This window comes from Megalops cyprinoides, chromosome 18 (assembly GCF_013368585.1).
Source record: "Megalops cyprinoides isolate fMegCyp1 chromosome 18, fMegCyp1.pri, whole genome shotgun sequence".
NCBI classification, from domain to species: domain Eukaryota; kingdom Metazoa; phylum Chordata; class Actinopteri; order Elopiformes; family Megalopidae; genus Megalops; species Megalops cyprinoides.
In genome coordinates this window covers 17,837,473-17,857,711 of record NC_050600.1, presented here as the reverse complement: position 1 = coordinate 17,857,711, position 20,239 = coordinate 17,837,473, and the positions used below count along the sequence as shown (strand labels likewise).

Below are 20,239 nucleotides of genomic sequence, written 5' to 3'. Positions count from 1 at the left end.
ACAAATACAGCTGCTTCAGCAGAACGTCACGCTGTTTTAACTGGCCGGACTTTCCACGGGTCGTGAGAAGCATAAGGACCATCTTTGGGCATTTTTTGCTGCGTTGGGGAATGCACTCCGTGACACTGGTTAACAGAAATAGCAACGCCGCTTTTTAGAGCATAAGTCTATTTTTACCCCCTGGTCTCAAACAGCAATACACACTTTCAAGAAAATGTCACTGACTAAAATTATCGGGAAGAAAATAGTTTCATGTGTACCGAGGATGTCTGCAAGACGCTTTATGCCAAAGACACAGTGTTTGCTGGGAAATAATGTAAGGAACACCCATACTGATACACTGTCATTACCCAGCCCTCCGTTATTTTGAAAAGACCAGAATCCACAATGCGTGGTTAAACACAGCAAGTCAACTGAAAAACTTCAATGAACCACTGCACAGCAGGCGGAAAGCGAATACCATATTACGAAGAAAAAAAAAAAATCCAGCAAATTCTTGGGCTGACCCAAAGCCTTCAAACCCTTTCCCAGCATGCAAAGCCTCCAGAAATGTCGCCTATTTGTGCTCTGTTGTCTGTCTATCCCTTGCCATCTGTTTATATAAACGTGGCTGCCCTGTGCATGCATTAAGTGACTGCACACAGAGCAATTCTCCTACTCTGCAATATGGAAGTGAGCCTGAGCTGAGCACATCTCGGTTGCTGTCTGGGGCCATATAAAGACGATGACAAAGCAACGTTACAATGGTGGCACGTGGTGACTCAGGGCACACGATATGCTTCTTTTCCGATGTTACTTTTTCCTATTGAAACGTGTAAAAAAATTTACATGGTTCAAAAAGTCCTCATACTGTACTGCAGCACTACAGTAAATACCACATTGTTAATTATCAATGCAGAACCGTCTCAAAAACAAAACGGCCTTTAAGAATCACTCTTTGCTGGGTATTTACTCTCCGCTTCCGTTCACTTACAAGCAGAGGCTGGCTCCCAGGACACAACACTACATACCAGTTGAAATCTAATTATGTCATAGGTCAATGTGTGCTCATGCAATTTAGTAATAAATATTTCATTCATTTTCAGAACAGAGAAAAGGAGGATACAATAAGCCTTGAAGACGTGGTTTACATTCTCGGCATGTTCTCATTTTTTTCCGTCAAATTCTTTCACAGCACAACTGAACTGAAGTAAACTTTCACAAGCGCAAGCCTGCCTTTCCAAGACTTAATGATTAAATGATTGAGCGCTTGATGTAAAATTGTCTCAGCCTTAAAACATAATGTTATGTGGGCCTTGCAGATAACTTTTGCGATAATGTGTCTGCAGCTCCAAAACTCAGAGACTGAATTATTAACAATTAGGAGATAATTAACAGTTAAAGAATGCGCTTCAGTTTTGGAAGAGCACAATGCTAACTTCAGATAGGCATTTTCACGGATCCCCAGAACAATGTTGGTCTAACAACCCCCCTGTGACCCCCTCGGAGTCGACTCGACAAGCTTCTTTTCTTTCTGCTTGTTTGTTTGTTTGTGCCTAGGAACGCACAGTTCCTGAACGCAACCAACACCAGCCCTGTGCCACTGGCTAAGCAGATTTCGCAAATCCCACAAAAGCCATTGGTTCTTTGTTGTGGCAAAAGCACCTCGTGTTCGTCGGCTGAGGAGACGCATTGCCCCTCCGTCAAACGTGAGCCGGCCTTTGGCTCGGACACCATCCTATGGCGTCGGCTCATGGTTTCTGCTGGGCGGAAAGATAAATGGGGGCAGGCTCTGAGGCCTGGCAACTGACACCAGGATTTTTTCTCGTTTGAGTTTTCCAGACGAAGAACCATAAACTGCAGGTGCTTTCGCCATCCTGAACCACACAGAAAAAGTGCAACATTCTGGAGCTAAGACAGCACACCCCCCTTCCCACCCACCTGTGTTAGTTTCATTTGACACTCCACAGGAAAATAAGTCTGCTTTCCTTTTGGTTGTTTCAGGGGGAAGAGGACCTCACCACCCCTCAAGCATCCAGGCTGTTACTGTGGTACGGCTTTGCCTGATACCCTGATTACACAAATTTTGAGTGGGCCATGGATCTTGGTGGGAATGAAGGCTTTGTTTATGAAAAAGACTATTTATATCCTCTGAGGATCAGTTATCATACTGTCAGTATTTAAATAAGACCAATGTGAAGATCACTAACAATTCTGCCTAAAATATGACAAATGATCAATGAAATCACAGCAAAATTTCACAATAAAATACAAGATATTTGGCGTTACACTCCAAGAGTTTCCATCCCAATACGCACAACATCATTCAAATCCAATTTTCTTGTTGTTTACCTAGAGCAGTAAATAAGTTGTTGCTGCTCATTGCCAGTTCATTGTGCAATGTAAATACAACTGCACAGAAACAATATTACACCAGATTTGAATTTCCTAAACTCACTTTTCGTGGAAAAAGTCCTAAAAGGGATGACCATGTGCCGCTAGCCAGTGACACTGCTTGTTTGGAAAACAATTAGGCTCACTCTCGAAGCAAGGCAGACAAAGGCCCTTTATCAAACAGCCTGCAGTATCAATTACAAATTGCACAATAGTATTCAACCACAGATTTTCAGCAGGCAACAGAAGATGAGTGGGAGAGGCTATAGTTTTAACAGGCTTTTTGGTCTCATATCGACAGTTAAATGCCTTCACCGATTTCCATGACAACAATTGCATAGTGAAAATTAAACCATTTTATTCGGAATTTGTTCACCACACGTCCCTGGAGGATAAAAGGAAATCTATCAAATCAGACTGCCTGTCTAGTCTGAGGTGTCAGTCAGCCACGTTACCCAGAAATGCTCTGTTAGTCAACCGATTGCAACAGCATGAAAGTAAAGGGCAAGACGCCATACATCGAAAGAGGAAGTTTGTGAACTAGTTTGTGAAAAGCCAATGGAAAAATGCAGAGTCAGTGAAACTTGACCCCCACAGCCGAACACTTTTTTAGCCAACTGATTCCTAATAATGATGCCATGTTTTCTGTAGTAAATTCTCCCCATTATACACACAGACACGCACAGATACACACATCTACATATGCATACTTACACACATACACTGTCAAAATGTACGGTTAAATGCGGAAATTAGGACTGGACAGTTACTCAAACTTTCCTGCCAGAGCCGCAAGAGAAGAGTGCATGATTATGACATCATCCCATTGATCACAGCCATGTAGAATGCATGAGGGTGACTGAAATCAATACAACAACTTCCTCCAGTTCAGGTCCGAAGTCCGTAAACTCGCAAATTCAGAGGACCCTCAGACACTGCCAACTTACAAAATAGGGCTTGGGAGACAAGCAGCTTAAAGACTTGCATGTGTATCAGAAACTCGGCTTCCATTTAATCATGTTTATTTAAACAACATATAAGAGAAAAGAGGAGGTGTTCCCACAAGGCCTGCTGAGCGTTTATTTTTTTTGGTCAAACTTCAAACATTACCGTAAGAAACAGTGCAAAGTGAGACGGTTCAGCGCCGCAAAATGGACTCCAGAGGTTCTCCCGCTGGAACAGGAGCGTATAATCAGAGCCGGGGAAGAAAGGCCAGTCACCGGCAGCGTGATTGCAGTCGCCGCCTGCCCCCTCTCCACAGGCCGGTGGAGTGGGTGCCCCACCAGTGCTGACTCGGCACTTTCTGCCGCTCCGGAGTTGCCAGTAAACATCACAGACTGAGAGGGCTTAACAGCCTTACCCTTGACCTGGGCCAATCAACAGCAGCACTCTCTCTGCCCCAACCCCAACCCCCTGGTACCAAACTCAGCCCACAATAGTGAACCTGTCATGTGTGCCCGGAGGCATACATCCATTCACCTGCCCCCCAACGCCCCACTCTGACCCTGCTGCCAGATCCCCAGATCTGCAGCTCCCGGGGTGGGCTGCAGTCACATGCAGAGAGGCAGACCTGGGGCTCCTCCTTTCCTCTAGTGCTAACTGCAAAAGGGGACTGGCAATATCACAAAACCCCCAAAATAATCAAGCACTATGCTGACGTCCCCGCCCCATAAGGTTTAACCTGCATTGATCTGGTGGCAAACAAGCAGGCAATTCAGAGATTAAGGGTTTTTTGTTATTATATATGTATCATACATAGTTTTATGTGTAGTAAGGTAGTATATCCCATATCTTTTTATATATATGTTTTATATAAATATATATATATATATATATATATATATATATAAACACAAACATCATTTACATAAATGGGAAAAATGCCATGGTCGTCATACAATGCTGTCATCTCACTGGCATACAGCTGCCTGGTATTTCAGTGCAGCTGAATGAAAAAAGTACATATCATATGTAATACACCACCTTACTACAAATAAAACTTTCAAATAGCGCAAAATGTATGTCACAGGTCTTTGAAATCAGTGGAAAACAGCATATTATCAAAAAATCTCTTGCTCCTTCAAACGAAACAGCAAATGAAATACCAGAATATGAACTGAAATGCATTCATACAATTGTTCTAATGAGACAACAGACAGTGTAATGTGTCTGGTGTGATAACTTGTTTAATTAGGGGTTTGTCAAAAGTAAGTCTGCTTTTCTTTTTCAACAATATACTGATCCAATACATTTTATATCTTAGTTTTAAGAAAATACTCTTGTCAAACACTGTTCAATTCCTTGCCCATCTCAAGAAAGAGTTCTGTAAAAATAAACAAACAACCAAAATTGATGTCTGTCTGTTCTAGCATCCATCAATCAAAAGCATTTATTGGAGAATAATACATATACATATACAAAACAGTTTGAGCTCCAGCCAAAAAAACTCACAGAAACTAATTGAGTTGAAAGGAAATACTAATATATCAAATCCAAATTTTAACTACACTGGACTGCATCTAAGCAGGGTCTAATACATTGCTACGGGATACATTTAAAAACTGACCCCAGACCCAATTTACCTAAGCAGCACTGTCTACATTGTGACTTTTTTCCTCTGAATAATTTGAATAAAATATCAAACATGACCTTTTTTGTCTATAATCCTCCACCTTAGACAATGGTTGGTTGTGTATCCTATTACTCCTACTGAAAATGCATTCCTGTATGTGAGTAATGAGCACACTTAAGAGAAAAATAAGCTGAAACGAATCTCACTGTAAACGTGCATCATGAAGGTAAGACAGTAAAAACACAGATACAACGACGGTTAACTTAAATATAGCTGTCAAATACTTCACCCTAGCTCTATACACTCGCCCACTATTTTAGCTATGATTTTTATATTCAACATAACCATGACAACAGCAGTCAGTCAGGGTTCAAGAGTTGAATGATGCAGGGCTTCCTACTACAAAGCAGGCAAATGGATAAATGGACAAGAAATGCAGGGAACTGTAGCGTTTATATGGAAAAGAGGTCATAAAGTGAACGCAATCGATCATTTCAAACTAAAATACAAAACCTAAATCTAACTTCTGCAAAACAATCTGCACATCATTTGGATCACTATTTGGAAAACACAGCAGCGTTACTATTTGTTATGTTTTTGATACAGGTGACAAATAATATAAAAGTTTCCCGCTGCAGGCAAAAAAATGTCAAACTGCATTACAAAAATAGTATTTCACTCCTTGGCCTGCCACTGTTGAGTGTCTTGTCGTGACTGGAGCACACCCTGAATTTTTGTCGTGGATGTCATGAATTCTGCCCCCTTTAAAAGGCGAGATTCACTGCAAGTGGCACTCAACTGGATAGGTTATGGGGATACTGATAAATAACTCGAAGAAGAGGGGAAAATGGTTATCTGGCTGAACAGTTAGCTCGTTGGCCACATTCCTAGCCACGCTAATTGTTGCAAACAACTATTACCGCTGGAAAACAATTGCGTCGGGCCGTAGAAACTACAAAGCTGGCTAAAGCAATGCATGTTGCATTTAAATTCTAAGGACAAAATCAACACAGATCTACTTACGTAACGTCTCAACTTTTTCTCAGGCGGAGACTTTCTCAGCCAGCCAGAACAGACAACATCTCCCCCGCTCATCTTCTCGGCTTTTTTCTGTGCCGTGGAGAGGTTTGTTCTATGCGTAATTCCCGATAACCTACAAATAATCGATAATACTGTTAAAATACAATACTTGCAAAAAAAGGAAAATATGTAACATTATTGTATCGGTTGTGATTATAAAAAGCGATAGATACCGACACTCCTCCCTGCGATCCCCACCTCGCTATAGCTGACTGCGAAGGACTCTGAAATTCCAAACCCGACTAGCTGCTTAAACTTCTCAAGGAAAGCAAGACTCAAACTCCCGAAACCAGCCGATGACTTTAGATCAAAAACACAAAACTTTATACTCCACTTTCGCCGCAATATTCCGTAGTTTTGTAGGTGGCGTTTCGCCTTTTCCTCGTCTGCACAAGAATCGCCCGTGTTTTCTCTTTCCAGAGTGTACACACGCAGTAATGAAACTCGCCAAGTTTTACGCTCATGGACTGAGCGCTTACGCGTTCGCTCCCGAAGTGGTTCCCACCAGTTTCTCCGCTTATTATTCACTGACTCAGTGTACAATATGACCTGAGATTTTCTCTTCACCCGACCTTCCCCCCAGTTTCAGTCTCGTATTCCCTGTGTTTTCTGATGATTGACAATCAGACGCAGCGATTCGCTCACGCAACTTGGTCTTTCCCTTGGAAGGAGGGAGAGGCGGATTACAAGAAAGGAGCCCGGAGCGCAGCATTATGGGACCTGTAGTCCTAGCTGTCGAACAATATCAAATAATTGTGTGAAGTCAAGCCATTTTCTGAGTCGTACGGTATTGTGTTTGGGTTTCCACAATGTGCTCGCTTTTCTTAACTGCTCAGAAGAAAACCAAAATGAGGAAGCGCTGTCTTAAATTAAGATTTGTCAACAGCGAAGGGAGCGAAGCTGGGTGCATCCATTCAAACTACAGTTACCACAATGCAGTCCTGGTTGTTCCCGAAGTTTGTGCCGCGCGAGGCACCTCCTTGCGGGAAATGAAATTACAACAAAAGGAGACGGGGGAAGAGGAGGGACTCGAGAACATGTTTGTGCACAGCTACGAAGGCACAAGATTAAACATTAAATTGTTCGGTTGTCCTTACTCCCGACACATATCACACCTCAATAAATACGTAAACGCGACCACTCCGCACGCCTCATCGTGTTACCTACCCGTAAATGCTTGTTAAAAGTTTTACCATTTTCGCCTCCGGTTTCGAAACAAACTTCTCTGGCCGAATGCACTTATGTAGCTGAGTGGAGCACTTTTTACTTAGGGAAATAAGGTAACTACATTCACTGACTCAGCTGTACCGCATGATCAGACCTCTGAGCGCACTTATATTAAAGGAATTCCAAAAGAAATATTGCATTTCCATTTTATTAAAATTTTATTTAATTACATCATATGATTTCAGCATGACGCGTGGACATCGATATTGTTTAATTCCGATCTTATGTGTTCACTCATTTTCCTTGAGGTCTACAAAAAAACCTTAAAAGTGAAAAATAATCGGGCATGTATATCCGCCCAACCTGTGCTTTTGGGATTTAAAATTACCATGGTAACACAAGTATCAGCCCCTCACAACAGCATAACATGTAAAAGCCACATACAGAAACTTAAATGTAGCAGCAGAGATAAACTATAGATGTATTATTTTGGGAACTTCACGTCACCAAATGACCTCAATTTTTTTCATTCATTCACTCACATCAAGCTCTGAAGAATGTACATTATGGATACATTAGACAGCTTTAACACTAATATTTACAAAATACCATTTTCTCTGTGTATGTGACAGTGATTTGTTTTTGGCAATTTTGATCTTTTTCTTTTTAGATGTTAGAGAACTCCGTGCACCTTTGCTTCCTGGTTATCAAACTATACAATTAACGGCATTTCACTCAGAAATGCAACCGCTGTCTGCTGCGTCACACGTACATGTGATGTCATTGTATAACACTGGACTGACTTTTTTTTACTGACGATGAGAAAGACAGACGGACAGAGTGCGTGAGATTTCCGCATCTTCAAAGCCATCCTTCTGGTCGTTTTAGTTGAATCCTGGATATACACCAGGTCTAGGTAGTTTTGAAGGTCTGTGACATCGCATCAGGAATTCCACGGAAACTTAAAAGGAGCACATAAATACATCCAAATGAGGCAGGTGTTTTGCTGTTTCCTCAATCAGGCAGCAGGGTCAGGTAACACTGGGTGTATTTAAAAAAAAATGTGGTTTTGCATAAAAGTTATGTTCTCACATTTCTATTTCAGTCAGATGTACCTATTTCTGCATGCTATACCACTGTAATTATTTCATCAGCCTCCAAAATTCAGTTTCATAATTACCTGTCAGAAATTATACCCTGGTGGTTGGTGGTTCTCCACTCTTTGTGGGGAGAAATGTAATTCCTACTCCAAACAATACTTAAGTTGCAATAATGCAACAGACATGTGTTCCCCTGGGTATGAAGGGTAAAGGTTATATTTCAAACACTTTAGCTACAATACATATTATTTGTATAATTAAAAAAACCAGGAGGGGGGTTGGGGGGGACAAAACATTCTTCACTTAAACTCCTCTTGGGAAAATGTCATATGATCCAAAAAATATGGACCATGTACAGCACAACAGCCTCTCAGTATCAGTTTGTAAAAATTACAATTCTCAAAGTGTCACATCTGGACAAAATATTACAAAGGCACATAAAATCTTAAATGAACAATGAATGAACTCTGTTCCCTGTATCGGGAAAATAACTTAATATCAATAATATTTAGTAATAATATTATCCCAAAACCTGTTAAAGGTAAATCTAAACATTCAGCATGCAATTTAAAAATTTAGAATTGTATATACCTGCACTTAATCACATTTTGACAAAAGGAACTGTATGTACATTTCAAGTTGTTTAAAAGCTGTTTCAATCTATGAATTTCATGCACAACGGCACCAATTTAAATTTCATGAACACCGAAAAAATGTGTGTATTGCATCCTAGTATAAAATTATTGCATTAGATATGCTTTGAGTGTCTTATTACCGTCCAGTGGGCGATGAGTAGAAATACTTGCAGGAAAAAAAAAATGCCAAATTTTTTGTCTTGGGGAAAAAAGAAAAGAAAAACAAAAGCCAAACTCAGTTTTAGTACAACTCAGTAAGTGCATGCAAAATGGAACAGCGGGTTTGAAGATCTACCACTTGGCATGGCAAGAGGTAGCGTGTTTCTCAGTGTCCCTTCACCAGCGGCGTGGACCGAGGGCCTGCGGTTGACCAGTGTTGTGTCCAGTGCTCTGGCTGCGCTCCGGCAGCTTCAGAAGACCAGGCGGCTGACCGTGCTGAAGCCCCCTCCGCCCCCGCCCCCGCCGGACGGCCCGCAGCTGCCGGGGGGGTCGTTGTCGTCGAAACCGTTGGGTCGGAAGGAGCAGGAGGCCGAGGCGGCCTGCAGAGCTCGGGTGCGGGCGTTCAGTTCCTGTTCCTGCGCGACAGACACAAGGCAAGGGTTCCAGCAGTGTCAACATAGAACTCGGAGGCTGTCTCTCGTCAAACTTTTTTTGTCCTACTGCCATCTACTGGCTGTTTTGATTGTTACACTTGAGCTGACAATGAGGAAAAATATAATGTGGCCAACCCAAGGTACACATTTGACATTGGAATCACTTTCACTCTGTAGGTTTTCTGAAGTCATAATCCCAGTCTATGAAGTGAAACAACCTTTCTTCAGAATTAAACGGAAAAGTACTCTATTTCAGGTGGAAGCCAAGAGGTCAAAAATATCATTCCTGGACATGTGAAATTAACACTACATTTGTGAGGAACATTTGAAGATGTTTTTGAATAAATGGATTTGGACTTTATGACCACCCTGTATACATATTTGATTTTAATAAGATAGCGAACACTGTGTCCCAACTGTTTTTTAACCTGTTCTCTGAGATGTACTTATCATTTCAAACACATCAAACCACACGCTAAGAGTCACAGCAGCTTGTGGTCTCCAATCAAATCGAATTACATGATGCATGCAAACATCTTAAGATAAAAAATGAACAATTATGTAATTTCATGGCTGACTGCTGCACATTAGGCATCTTCCGAAGGACGCTGTTCTTGGCCAAGCAGATAAATGCACGGCGGCTCAATCCCACACAGTGCAGAACGGGTTCAACATTCCTTGACATCAAATAATATATTCCAAGCAATAGTGATTACATAAATGGGTGCTTAAATTTACAGAACGTACAATATTCTGTAATCCTGACACATTACGTGGTCCGATACCCTTAATGGTGCACATTAATCACGCATTCAGATGGTGGCTGATGGGGAGCTCGGGGGCCAGCTCCTTTTAGGGCAATGGATTAGAACAGCAATTGGCCCAATTATGTGACGCCTAATATATTTTGCCCTACGCTGAATGATTATGGAAAGGCAATGACTGCAGGCCCGTGTGGCTGGACCACCCCCACACTGTCTGCCACTAGCAGCCACAGGAACGCTTTTAGGAGAGTAATTAAGATGCACGGGTGGGCAGGGAAATCTGTGTTTATCGCTCCTTCCCCGTCGTAACTTTGATCATTTCAGCGCGGCCTGCCGAGCGGAGATGGGCGGTGCCGCTCCGCCGGGGCATCGGCCCGTTTGAGCAGAGAGCGCGGGGTGAACCCGCATCCTCGTGTGGCAGCGGAAGGGTGCACGGAGCACGTGAAACGTCAAAAAAGTGCACCCTCTGACCTTATCGTTCTGCCGCTTTGCTTCACGACACTGCGATCGTGCATCGGGACTCTGCGTCACACTGGCCGCCCGTTTGAACAAGGCCAAGGAGAGTTTATCTTTTGCCTTTTCCCAAAACAGAGAGTTTATCTTTTGCCTTTTCCCAAAACAGTCGTGACCTCACGACCACAACTGCTGAATTATTTGCCTGAAATTGTGCGACTCGTGAGTATGTTTGATCGTTGAATATGACCGGGCTTGCTGACAGTGACATTACACTTAACCCTTCTTGGGTGGATCACTGTCACTGTTCCGTCAAATGGTGACATTTCCAATTCCACAATTCCACCAATCAGATCTGTTGTATCTACCACGTGGTCAGTTTAAGAGCCGGTTCTCCTTTGTGGCAGCTCTAATTTACTCTGGAAATTTAGCACAAGCTACTTGATTAGGGAACATTTATAAGCCAGCCTTTGACCTGGCCATCTGCTTAGCTGTCCAGCTAAATACTTCCCCTGGGCTTAATTTTTCAAATACTTTCCACCCCCCATCCCCAAGCACACAGAATTCAAATCCAGCTGAAATTAGTCAGCTATGTGGTAAGTGATGATGGTCATGTGTTAAAGTGCTGCTTGTTCTTGAGAGCCCTGATGCCAAGGCTCACTCACCTGTAGGAACAGCTTATTGTCCTTAGTGATGGCGTCCATGAGCTCCTTCTGCAGCGGCGGCTCTACGCTCAGTCTCCGCCCCTTGGGGCTGCCGCCCGCCTGGCTGTGCCTGAGCTCCTGCTTCCTGTAAATCAGAACGTAGGCCGTGTCCTTCGGGAACCTGCTGGTGACGTTCTGCACCGACGGGAAGGAGGTGAACGTCACCCTGCTGTCGTTGAAGAGGAACCAGTCTCTGGTCGGCTGGCCCAGGCTGTCTGCCCCCTGCCTGGCGAGCGCGGTGCAGGCCGGTGGGTCTGAGTCCGCCAGGCCGGCGGGAGAGGCGGTGGCGCTGCCGCCGTCCGGGGCCTCCTCCTCCCCTCTGGGGCAGGGTTCGGGCAGGGGGCCCCCGTCGGCGCCGCTCACGTTCCTGCCGTAGCAGTAGTAGTGGCCGCTTTCGGAGGACATGCCCGAGTGCATCACCACCGAGCTCAGCACGTAGGTCACGGGCCGCGCCGGGGGCGGGGCCTCCTCGCTCCCTGCCCTGCTCCCGCCCGTCCCCGCCGCCTCCTCCCTCCCGGAGGGCTTGAGTTTTTTGGCCAGGTTCTCGCCACTGTCGGGGGAGTCCACCTGCAGGGGGGAGGAGGTGCGGCTGCCGTCCTGGGACGGGGCGGCCCGGCGGTGCACGGGCAGCTGCATGACGAGCGGGATGGACACGTTGTCCAGGATCTTGCGCCGCACGTGGAACTTGGCGTCGTAGGAGAAGCGCAGCAGCGTGAGGATGAGGTATTCGGGGGCCTCCACCACGCGCATGGCCTTCTCGGCGCGCTGCAGGGAGGCGCAGTGCTCGCAGTAGTACTTGTTGTCCTCGTCCAGGATCTCCGGGGCCAGGAAGTAGTTGATCAGGTCCGGCAGGGTGAGCGGCGGGTCGGGGGCCGGCCTTTCGGCGGGGGGCGTGCCCCCGTTCAACCCCGCCTGCTTCTCCTTGGCCAGGCCGTCGGGGCTCTCGCTGCCCCCGCTGACGGGCCCCTGGCGGGCGGCGGCGGGGCCCTTCCCCACGTCGGCGCCGCCCTCGGCCGAGGGGGAGCCGCCCTGCGTGGCCGAGGGGCAGAAGGCCAGGGAGAGGTCGGTGAAGGGCTCCTCTTTCTCGGAGACGCTGGCGCACTGCATGCAGCGGATGCCCGTGGACAGCCGGCCCCCGAACATCTTCTCGATGAGCGTTTTCCGGCCTCGCTCGCTCTGCGGGGGATCCTCCGCGAGGCGATGCGTGTCTACAGAGCTCTGGACCGCCCCGTTGCTGTTAGCGCTGGCCTCGGCGGGGGCTGTAGGAGGCTTCACCAGCTTCAAGGCGTGGATGGTTTTCTCCTCTTCGTGCAATCTGGATTACAACACAGCACACGGCATTAGCTAGCAAAGACCACATCGATTGCTTTCACGTACAAGTTAAACAAATAGAACCGCTCACCCTTTTACAGAGAAATTCTCAACAAGTTTCACTTTGTTGAAAAGCCAGCACTATAAATTGATTCTCAAAATAGACTATCTTCAGGGAAACAACATACAAAAGATAAATTTGGTTTGCAGCCAAAAACATTATCGTACGTATCAGAGAGCAGATTTCAGGTAATATTTTACATCTCTACTTCCTCAAACCCAAAAACCTGCAAAACCAGCCACTCGCTCTGTCTTGTTTTTTTTTTTTGTAACTGACAGCATTTCTTTCCACTTTCCAATATCTTGTCCTGTCAAAAGCACATTAATAATCCAACACCTTGCGAGTTCTGTCTTTTGAAATTGAGCACAGTGTATTGTGGGCTGGTCTGCGCGGAGGGGCAGAGGTCAGCTGGTCACCTGTCCAACAGGAAGCGCAGATACTCGGAGCAGTCCTGCTGTGATCCAGCGCTGAACCACGGCGGCCTCGAGGCCTCCAGGAAATTCCTCGGGGCGTAAGCTGCTCTCTGGAACGGAAGACAGACAGACTCATTCCTTTCAGCTTCCTGCATCCAGCTCATCACACATTCACCTATTGTACTATATATAGGAGAGGGACTTTGCTCAGAGGGCCTGCAGACCTGTCTGAGCCCTCCACTTCTTCTGAGATACAATATAATGCCTTTTCACTTCCCCAGCATGTCTTTACCGGTTACTCAATGCCCTGCGACCATTCTCTAAATACACAATAATTACATTTGTAAAAACTGGGCATAGATTTCACAAACAGATACCATATGTACCGTATGCAATGGAGCAATCACCTCTGATAACTGCGTTCTCACCTGAGTGTGCGCTAGGAAGGCAAAGAGGAGCTGAAGTTTCTTCATCAGAGCATGGGAGCCGTTTAGATTCAAGGACAAAACGGATCGCCTGAAACTGCAGGCAAACCCACGTTCATAAATACAGTTACACAGCAGGGTTTGCACATTAAACTGCAGAGGCACAAACATTCATAAATAAGCATGAACTGAACAAAAATTAAAACTCTTAAGCATCTGAAGGCAAATCTAAAGCCTATTAAGAATCCCCCCCCCGTGACCGCCATTCCCGAAAAACAATTAGTCTGTCGCGGGGTTTCCCCCCAAAGGTCTCTGAAGTAACCGACAGCTTACAGGAAGCGGGAGGCGACTCACTCTGTGGCCATGAAGAGAGTCTGGATGATGCTGTTCATGTAACAGGTGTTCCCCAGGTTAATCAAGCCTGTTTTGCCCGTCTCCGATTTCCCAGTGATCCTCAGCAACCCGGAGGCCAGGGAATTAGACTGCGAGGTCCAGGCACTTTGGTTCAAAATCAATTTGATCTTCTCCTCGCTGGGTTTAGGCAGCTCCTGCAATCAGAAGGCCGAGCTGTAAAGCTGCTCCAGCTGCTCTCCTCCCATCACGGGGTACTGCTGTCTTTCAGTCTTTATTACAATACGCGCACAACAAATTTAAGACGGTGGCTGTCTCTTAATATTAGATTTCACATAAAAGTTGATTTGTAACAGTGTTAAAATGTGTTATTCATGAAAAAAAATAATAAAAAAAAACCTTTACATATATTTGTAGCAACTGGATAGATTATTGCCGCAAATGAGGAAGAAACGATTTGTTGCTGAAAAAGGTAATGATGAACTGTGATGATAAAACAACCTGAGAGGAAAAAAAAAAACGTTACTCCATTTCACACTTTCAGGATTAAGCCATTTCGGCCTACGGTTTTAACATTGCTTTCTCCCTGTAGTGAGTCCTTACTTTAATGGCTTCGAGGATGTTGTCGTAGAGGTCTGGGAAGCCGGAGTATTGGTACATCATGCAGTGAATGAGGTCAGTGAACTGCAGCAGGAAAGCTTTGCTTGTAGGGAGCCCGTCACTTTTCAGCGTTTGGACCAGGGGCACGATGTGCGGCACAACCTGGAGAAATGAGACGTCAGTCAGCCGTTACCTGCAGGTCGCCGCGCAACTCAAAGGACAGGTCGGGCTCTGTACAAGTCAAACTAGTAGAACAGTCATTACATTAAAAGGCACTTCTGAAGTCCCTCTAGCGTGCAAGAACATTCTTCCGCACGGCACCCTTTTCCCCATTCATAACAGCAGAGGAAAAGCGGTGCTTAAAACTCATTCCACCGACAAGAGATTTCGGGGGTCAGCTGATGTGAATGGAAAGTAAATGGAAGCCAGCGGCATTTTCACCTCTTGCTCAAAACAACATTTAAGGATGAATAACGACTCGAGTCTGGGGGGAAAAAAAAGGAAGTATACCTGAACCACATCGTTTACAGTAGTCTGACTCATGCATTTGCTTCTGGCCACAAACGGCGCTACACCCAGATCGGTGTGTCACCTGTGTGAATTGAGCCGTTTGAAAATAAAAATCTACCCTCTGAAATATTGCCAACAGCCATTCAGCCTGCGCTATTTGCCTGTGGTGTTTCTGGAGCTTGCGTTATTTCAGACACATACATTATTCTCACCCCACCTCTGCATGTAATTAGGGAACGTTTGACTGAGCTGATAATTGAGGGCTGCTCCGGATTTCACGCCTTTTGACACTTACATGCAATGCGACCTTCATTAAACGCACTGTCCAAACAAAGGGGAAAGAGAGGGTGTTTCTTCAACTTTTCGCTCATTTGCCGGCTTGGCCCTGGGCTTAATTAAGATTAAGCAGTCGCTTAGTTAAGCGTTATAGGGCCAAGAATGATTTATTACTAGAGCGACCCGATTCATCGATCCACTTTTGCTAGGATCCTTGTGCCAAGATCTCTGTCGACTTACCAGGTGGAAGGCCTCTGGGGAGTGCTGGAAGCTGAGCAGCATGTGAGAGAGGACAGCGAGTGCCCCCTGCCTCACGATGGGGTACCACAAACGGTTAAACACCTGGAGACACACACCAACAAGCTATAAGGATACAATGCACTTCAAAAACAGGCTCTGAGAAACATCAGACCGAACGCTATTCGCTGAAGTCGTGTTCTCAATGCGTTCATTCTGCCTCCAAGCAAAAAAAAAACCACGTCACATTTGTGAAAGAGAATTCGAGCTGCTGCACATCTCCTCGGAGGAAGCGTGCAATTGAAAGGGGGGAGCAGAGACAGTATCTCCGATTCAGGCACAGTGATATCCAGAAATGACAAGAACATCACGCCCTGGGGGTAGAATACTGAACGTATCACACAATCAGCAGTTACTGTCGTTGTAGTGGTTTCCGGAGACGGTCTCTGTGGCTCTATTCAGCGGCGCACCGCGTTTCCCCCCAGGCGTACGCACCAGCTCAATTTTGAGAAGGGTGACGTCAATGAGGATGGTGAACTTCTGCACGGCTGCGAGTCCCTTCAGCAGTGCGATCACCCACGTATCCACATACTGCGCCAGAGGCCATGAGAGCCAGTCGATCATCCTGCAGACGACAGATGACTAACAAAGCTCTCACACCGTACACGAGGCGGCACATACTGTCTGTTACAATGCCTACCCATCATGCAACACAACAACCTGTGGAATCCCGTGCCACAGAAACATGAATCTCTAGCTTTTAGTTAATTTCACAATGGACTCAAGATTTGTAATGGCCTCTAAAAAGAACTTTGTATTTCATAGATAGCAGACACCAATTCACTCTTAATTAAAAGCATGTTCAAAAGGCAAGCATTCACAAGTGGAGACCACAAAGTATTAGATTTATCTGCTGTCTTAATTCAGTTCATTTCTGTTTGCTGATGGACGTAATGTCCCTTTCAGCAGCTTAAAAGAGAGGGGAAAGGCAGGGGCACCTGCACAGTGCCTGTGTCATGCAGGCGTCTTTCACATTCTGGTCTGTGGTGAGGCTCTTGATGAGGACCGTGATCATCTGCAATGGTATGTGCTGAACCAGGCTTGCCAGTGCAATGGAAGGATCAAATGAAGGGTCTGGAAAGTATAACAAAAACAAATTAAGCACTAGGAAACACCAGAACAATGAACTCTCTCTACAAGTCCAACATTTTGAGCAGTGTCTACAGTTTATGCATTTGAGGCCTAGTTGTTGAGTTGTGAGAAAACCAATGATACAGATGTACTGTTGGATTACAACAGGGCATTTAACATATGATCCTTCTCACAAACACAAGGTAACATGTTAGAAAATGTGTTTTTTTTATACGAGTAATAACATGTATTACCTGATCACATGTAAACACATAACAGATAATTCTCGGAATAAATACATAGAATACTGAAGTGCAATTTAAAAAAGAAATAAAACTACAATGATATTATCATGCTTGGATATGCAGTCTTATACTGTGTATATTATGTTGAACTATCAAATGCTATACTATCATACACAACTGACACAATCTTCCAAGCATATCCACTTTAAAACAGACCTTTCACACATGAATCAAGAGTTAACACGTGCATATTACTTGCATTAATTTCTCCATCAAATTTAATTTGCGGTCAGTCATATTCATGTCCCTCATCTGCCACTGGATCTGTCAAACCTTCATCAGAGTACTTTTGGCTTCTGAGGTTATCTGTTGACCTCAACTTTAAGCTAACACAATGAAAGTAACATGTAAGCATGTTCAGCCAATATCTTGCTACTGTCACTTCAAATAATTTTAAATGTCATACTTGAATGCCGTTTTACACAGCAAACTTTCTCCAAGATGAGTTTGTTTATGAAGAGACATCTATTCAAAAAAATTTATAACATACAGAAAGCGAACTGGCTTGAAGTTTCTAAAGAATAAGTAGGGGCATTCTATGAGCTAGGCTGACAGAGTAATACCACATGCATGTATGAGATTATATATATGATTTCGTACAGCTACTCTGTCTAGAAAATGATTTCAGTTTTATAACAGAGATGGACATCAGTTTATTCACATAAATCAGATATGACCTATACCTATATCTGATTATATGACAACCCATTACATAACATCTATAATAAAATATAATACTTTTAGTCATTCATTCACCCTTTTAACAACAACTGATTGTTCAAATTAGTATAAAGAAACTGAACATGAAGTTTACGCAAGGCTGAAGAGAGCCCACGTGCAGCTTCAGTCTAATCAATGCATTCTTCCACTTAACTTTGGTTTAAAAAATGTATTTTTTCCTAAGGAGTTTGGTGATTGCTGAAATTAACAAAAATGTTGTGCAAGTACTGCAAAAAAGGCACTACTTAAATTAGTTAATTTAACTTAAGGACAAAGCCCACAGGAGCTAGAGCGAACCTGGCAGATGGCGCTCTATTTTCTGAGGCGTAAGATAAAATCAATCTGTTTGAATGTTTTCATAGAAACCAGACTCAGCGGTTTTCTAGTTCTATGATCAAAGTACAAACACATTTAAAGATTTTTGATGAACTACCTGCTTGCCTGAAACTCAAAGACTGAAGAGAGAAAACAGAGCCGTCATTTTTGTCCCCCCCAGACTTCAGGCTAGTCTGACAAATTTTTCCTGACAAGTGTGTCTCGGCTCAAACAACCTGTGGAGCCCGGCTCCTCCCCTCCTGCCTCACCTGTGGAAGAAATGATGGCGAAGACCTCCTGCAGGGAGGGCAGCAGCGTGGCCGGCTCGGCCTTCCAGATGTTCTGGAGCAGGGCGCCGACTTTGGTCACCTGAGAGACGTACTCGCGCAGCTCCTGCTCCCGGCTGGCGGTGCACTGGAAGTAGCCGATAGTCCGCACCAGCTGCTGGCAGAAGAGGGCAGCCGACTTGTCCCTGGGGACGCACTGCACGAAGTCCAGCAGCATGGTGCTGAGCCGGGCGCACAGGGCCGGCTCCGGCCGCTCGCACACCATCCGCAGCACCTCCGCCTGGATCACCCCGAAGATCTCCAGCACCGAGGGACAGCTGATGAGCAGGCGCAGGCAGCTGTGGACGTAGTCGATGACGGCCGGGTCCTTCCTGTCCAGGGGGCCATAGCCCTGCTGCAGCAAGCCCGCGATGAACTCCTTGCTGCAGAAACGCTCAAACTCGGAGCGGTGGTAGCGGGCGTACGCCTCCAGCACCTGGTAGCCCACCTGCCGCTGGAAGGCGTCCTCGCCCAGGAGGATGAGTCGGGCCGTGAGGCTGTAGAGCGCCTGGCACTGCTCCTCGGTCACCTCCTTCTCCGCCGCCTCCACCACCTTCTTCACGATGGCCTTCTTCACCGGCACCGAGTGAGAGGAGCTCACCAGGGCCTCCAGAATCTTGTCCATGGCGGGAGTCTACTGCAGTACAGCGGTGGCACGGCGTGGGCGAGAAATCGCATCTGCCAAGGAGGGGGGTGAGGAGCCAAGCTCATTCGAATGCAGGACTGTGTGTCACTAATTACTTCTACATTTTGGAACAGACAGTGGAAATAGCAATGACAATGGCAGCAACATACTACTTAGTTGTTGTTAAACACAATATAGCAACTACTCATAGGAAAACGGTAAAGAAAACATGTTTTATACATTACACCTTGCTCAAAAATATTTGCAAAATTACCTATGAAAAATAATCAAAATTGCTAATAACATAATTTACTCACGTTTTGGTACCCCCCCCCCCCCCCCCCAAAAAAAAAAAAACACACAAAAACTGCACACTTCAAATGATGAAGGCACAAATGACACATTGTCGCTTTTGACCACTTTTGCGGCTTTACAAGTTATTTACTATGTTCAGTGGTTAGCTGCCTAGCTAGTAACCTAAATTTCGGAAAACTCTAAAGACTCCATAATTCCGATCAGGTCGTACTGTCGCTAGCTAGCTCGGTACGTATACGTGCAAACTAAAATGTCCATGGCAGCTGCTTTTACGTTGCTGGAACCAGCATCAATTACTAAACGGTTAGCTAGTTGACTAGTTATCTAGCTAGCTAGCAAGTTATCAGTTGTTCACACGGAGACTTAGCGGCTCGCTAGCTAGCTAGCTCGCTAGCACTGTACACCATGACTCATGAGTGTTAGCTACGAAGATGAAACAAAGCAGGCCAAACATTAGCTAAATGCCACTGGCTGGCTAACTTGCTGTCAGAAATGTAAACACACACACAGCGGCACACTCCACCTTTACAAACGGCAACTTACCAAGACAATACATGCCGACAGGCTCCTTTGAGAATAACATAAAATATCTCTTGTCGTTGATATTTCTGTTGCTTACTCTTCGCAGAATCAGCTGATTGAAAAACCTAGTAAGTAGCGTCACTTAGGACCCCGGACAGCGACAGGACCTCAATATTTTCGTCTAAGCAAAATGCCTGTTTTAAAAGAAAGAGGCCGGAATGACAAGGGGACGTTGAAAGGATTGCCAAATGTACTAGTGCGTAGCTAGTTAGGTAACCAATGTAAATATATATATATTTTTACATTTCAATACATTTATCAAACCGAAGAGTGATGTCCGTTTTGCGGTCACGGT

General features: G+C 45.0%; 2 protein-coding genes across 8 annotated transcripts in view; both read right to left on the bottom strand.

Annotated features, from left to right (window-relative positions):
• Positions 1–6,661, bottom strand: part of gab1 (GRB2-associated binding protein 1) — a 57,376-nt gene extending 50,715 nt beyond the window's left edge. For 4 of the 6 annotated variants that reach the window (XM_036551141.1, XM_036551144.1, XM_036551145.1 and 1 more), the window contains exons 1-2: positions 6,199–6,661; positions 5,969–6,098 (exon numbers count right to left, since the gene is read on the bottom strand). In XM_036551141.1, the coding sequence (XP_036407034.1) occupies positions 5,969–6,040 (72 nt within the window). In that variant the 5' untranslated portion in view covers positions 6,041–6,098; positions 6,199–6,661. The remainder of the gene's footprint in view (positions 1–5,968; positions 6,099–6,198) is intronic. The other 2 variants (XM_036551143.1, XM_036551142.1) reach the window with 2 other exon arrangements.
• Positions 6,662–9,026: 2,365 nt separating this feature from the next.
• On the bottom strand, positions 9,027–20,031 carry usp38 (ubiquitin specific peptidase 38). Of its 2 annotated transcripts, none has more exons than XM_036551950.1 (11): positions 19,906–20,031; positions 18,366–19,165; positions 16,624–16,759; positions 16,121–16,250; positions 15,629–15,730; positions 14,606–14,764; positions 14,006–14,199; positions 13,655–13,748; positions 13,230–13,336; positions 11,403–12,756; positions 9,027–9,502 (listed from the first exon to the last, which is right to left on the bottom strand). In XM_036551950.1, exons 2-11 carry the CDS (start codon positions 19,045–19,047, stop codon positions 9,338–9,340), a joined length of 3,123 nt encoding a protein of 1,040 aa, XP_036407843.1. In that variant the 5' UTR covers positions 19,048–19,165; positions 19,906–20,031; the 3' UTR covers positions 9,027–9,337. The 2 variants fall into 2 exon arrangements, with proteins under 2 accessions (XP_036407843.1, XP_036407841.1); XM_036551948.1 differs by having other exon boundaries at positions 18,366–19,100.
• Between the last annotated feature and the right edge of the window lie 208 nt (positions 20,032–20,239).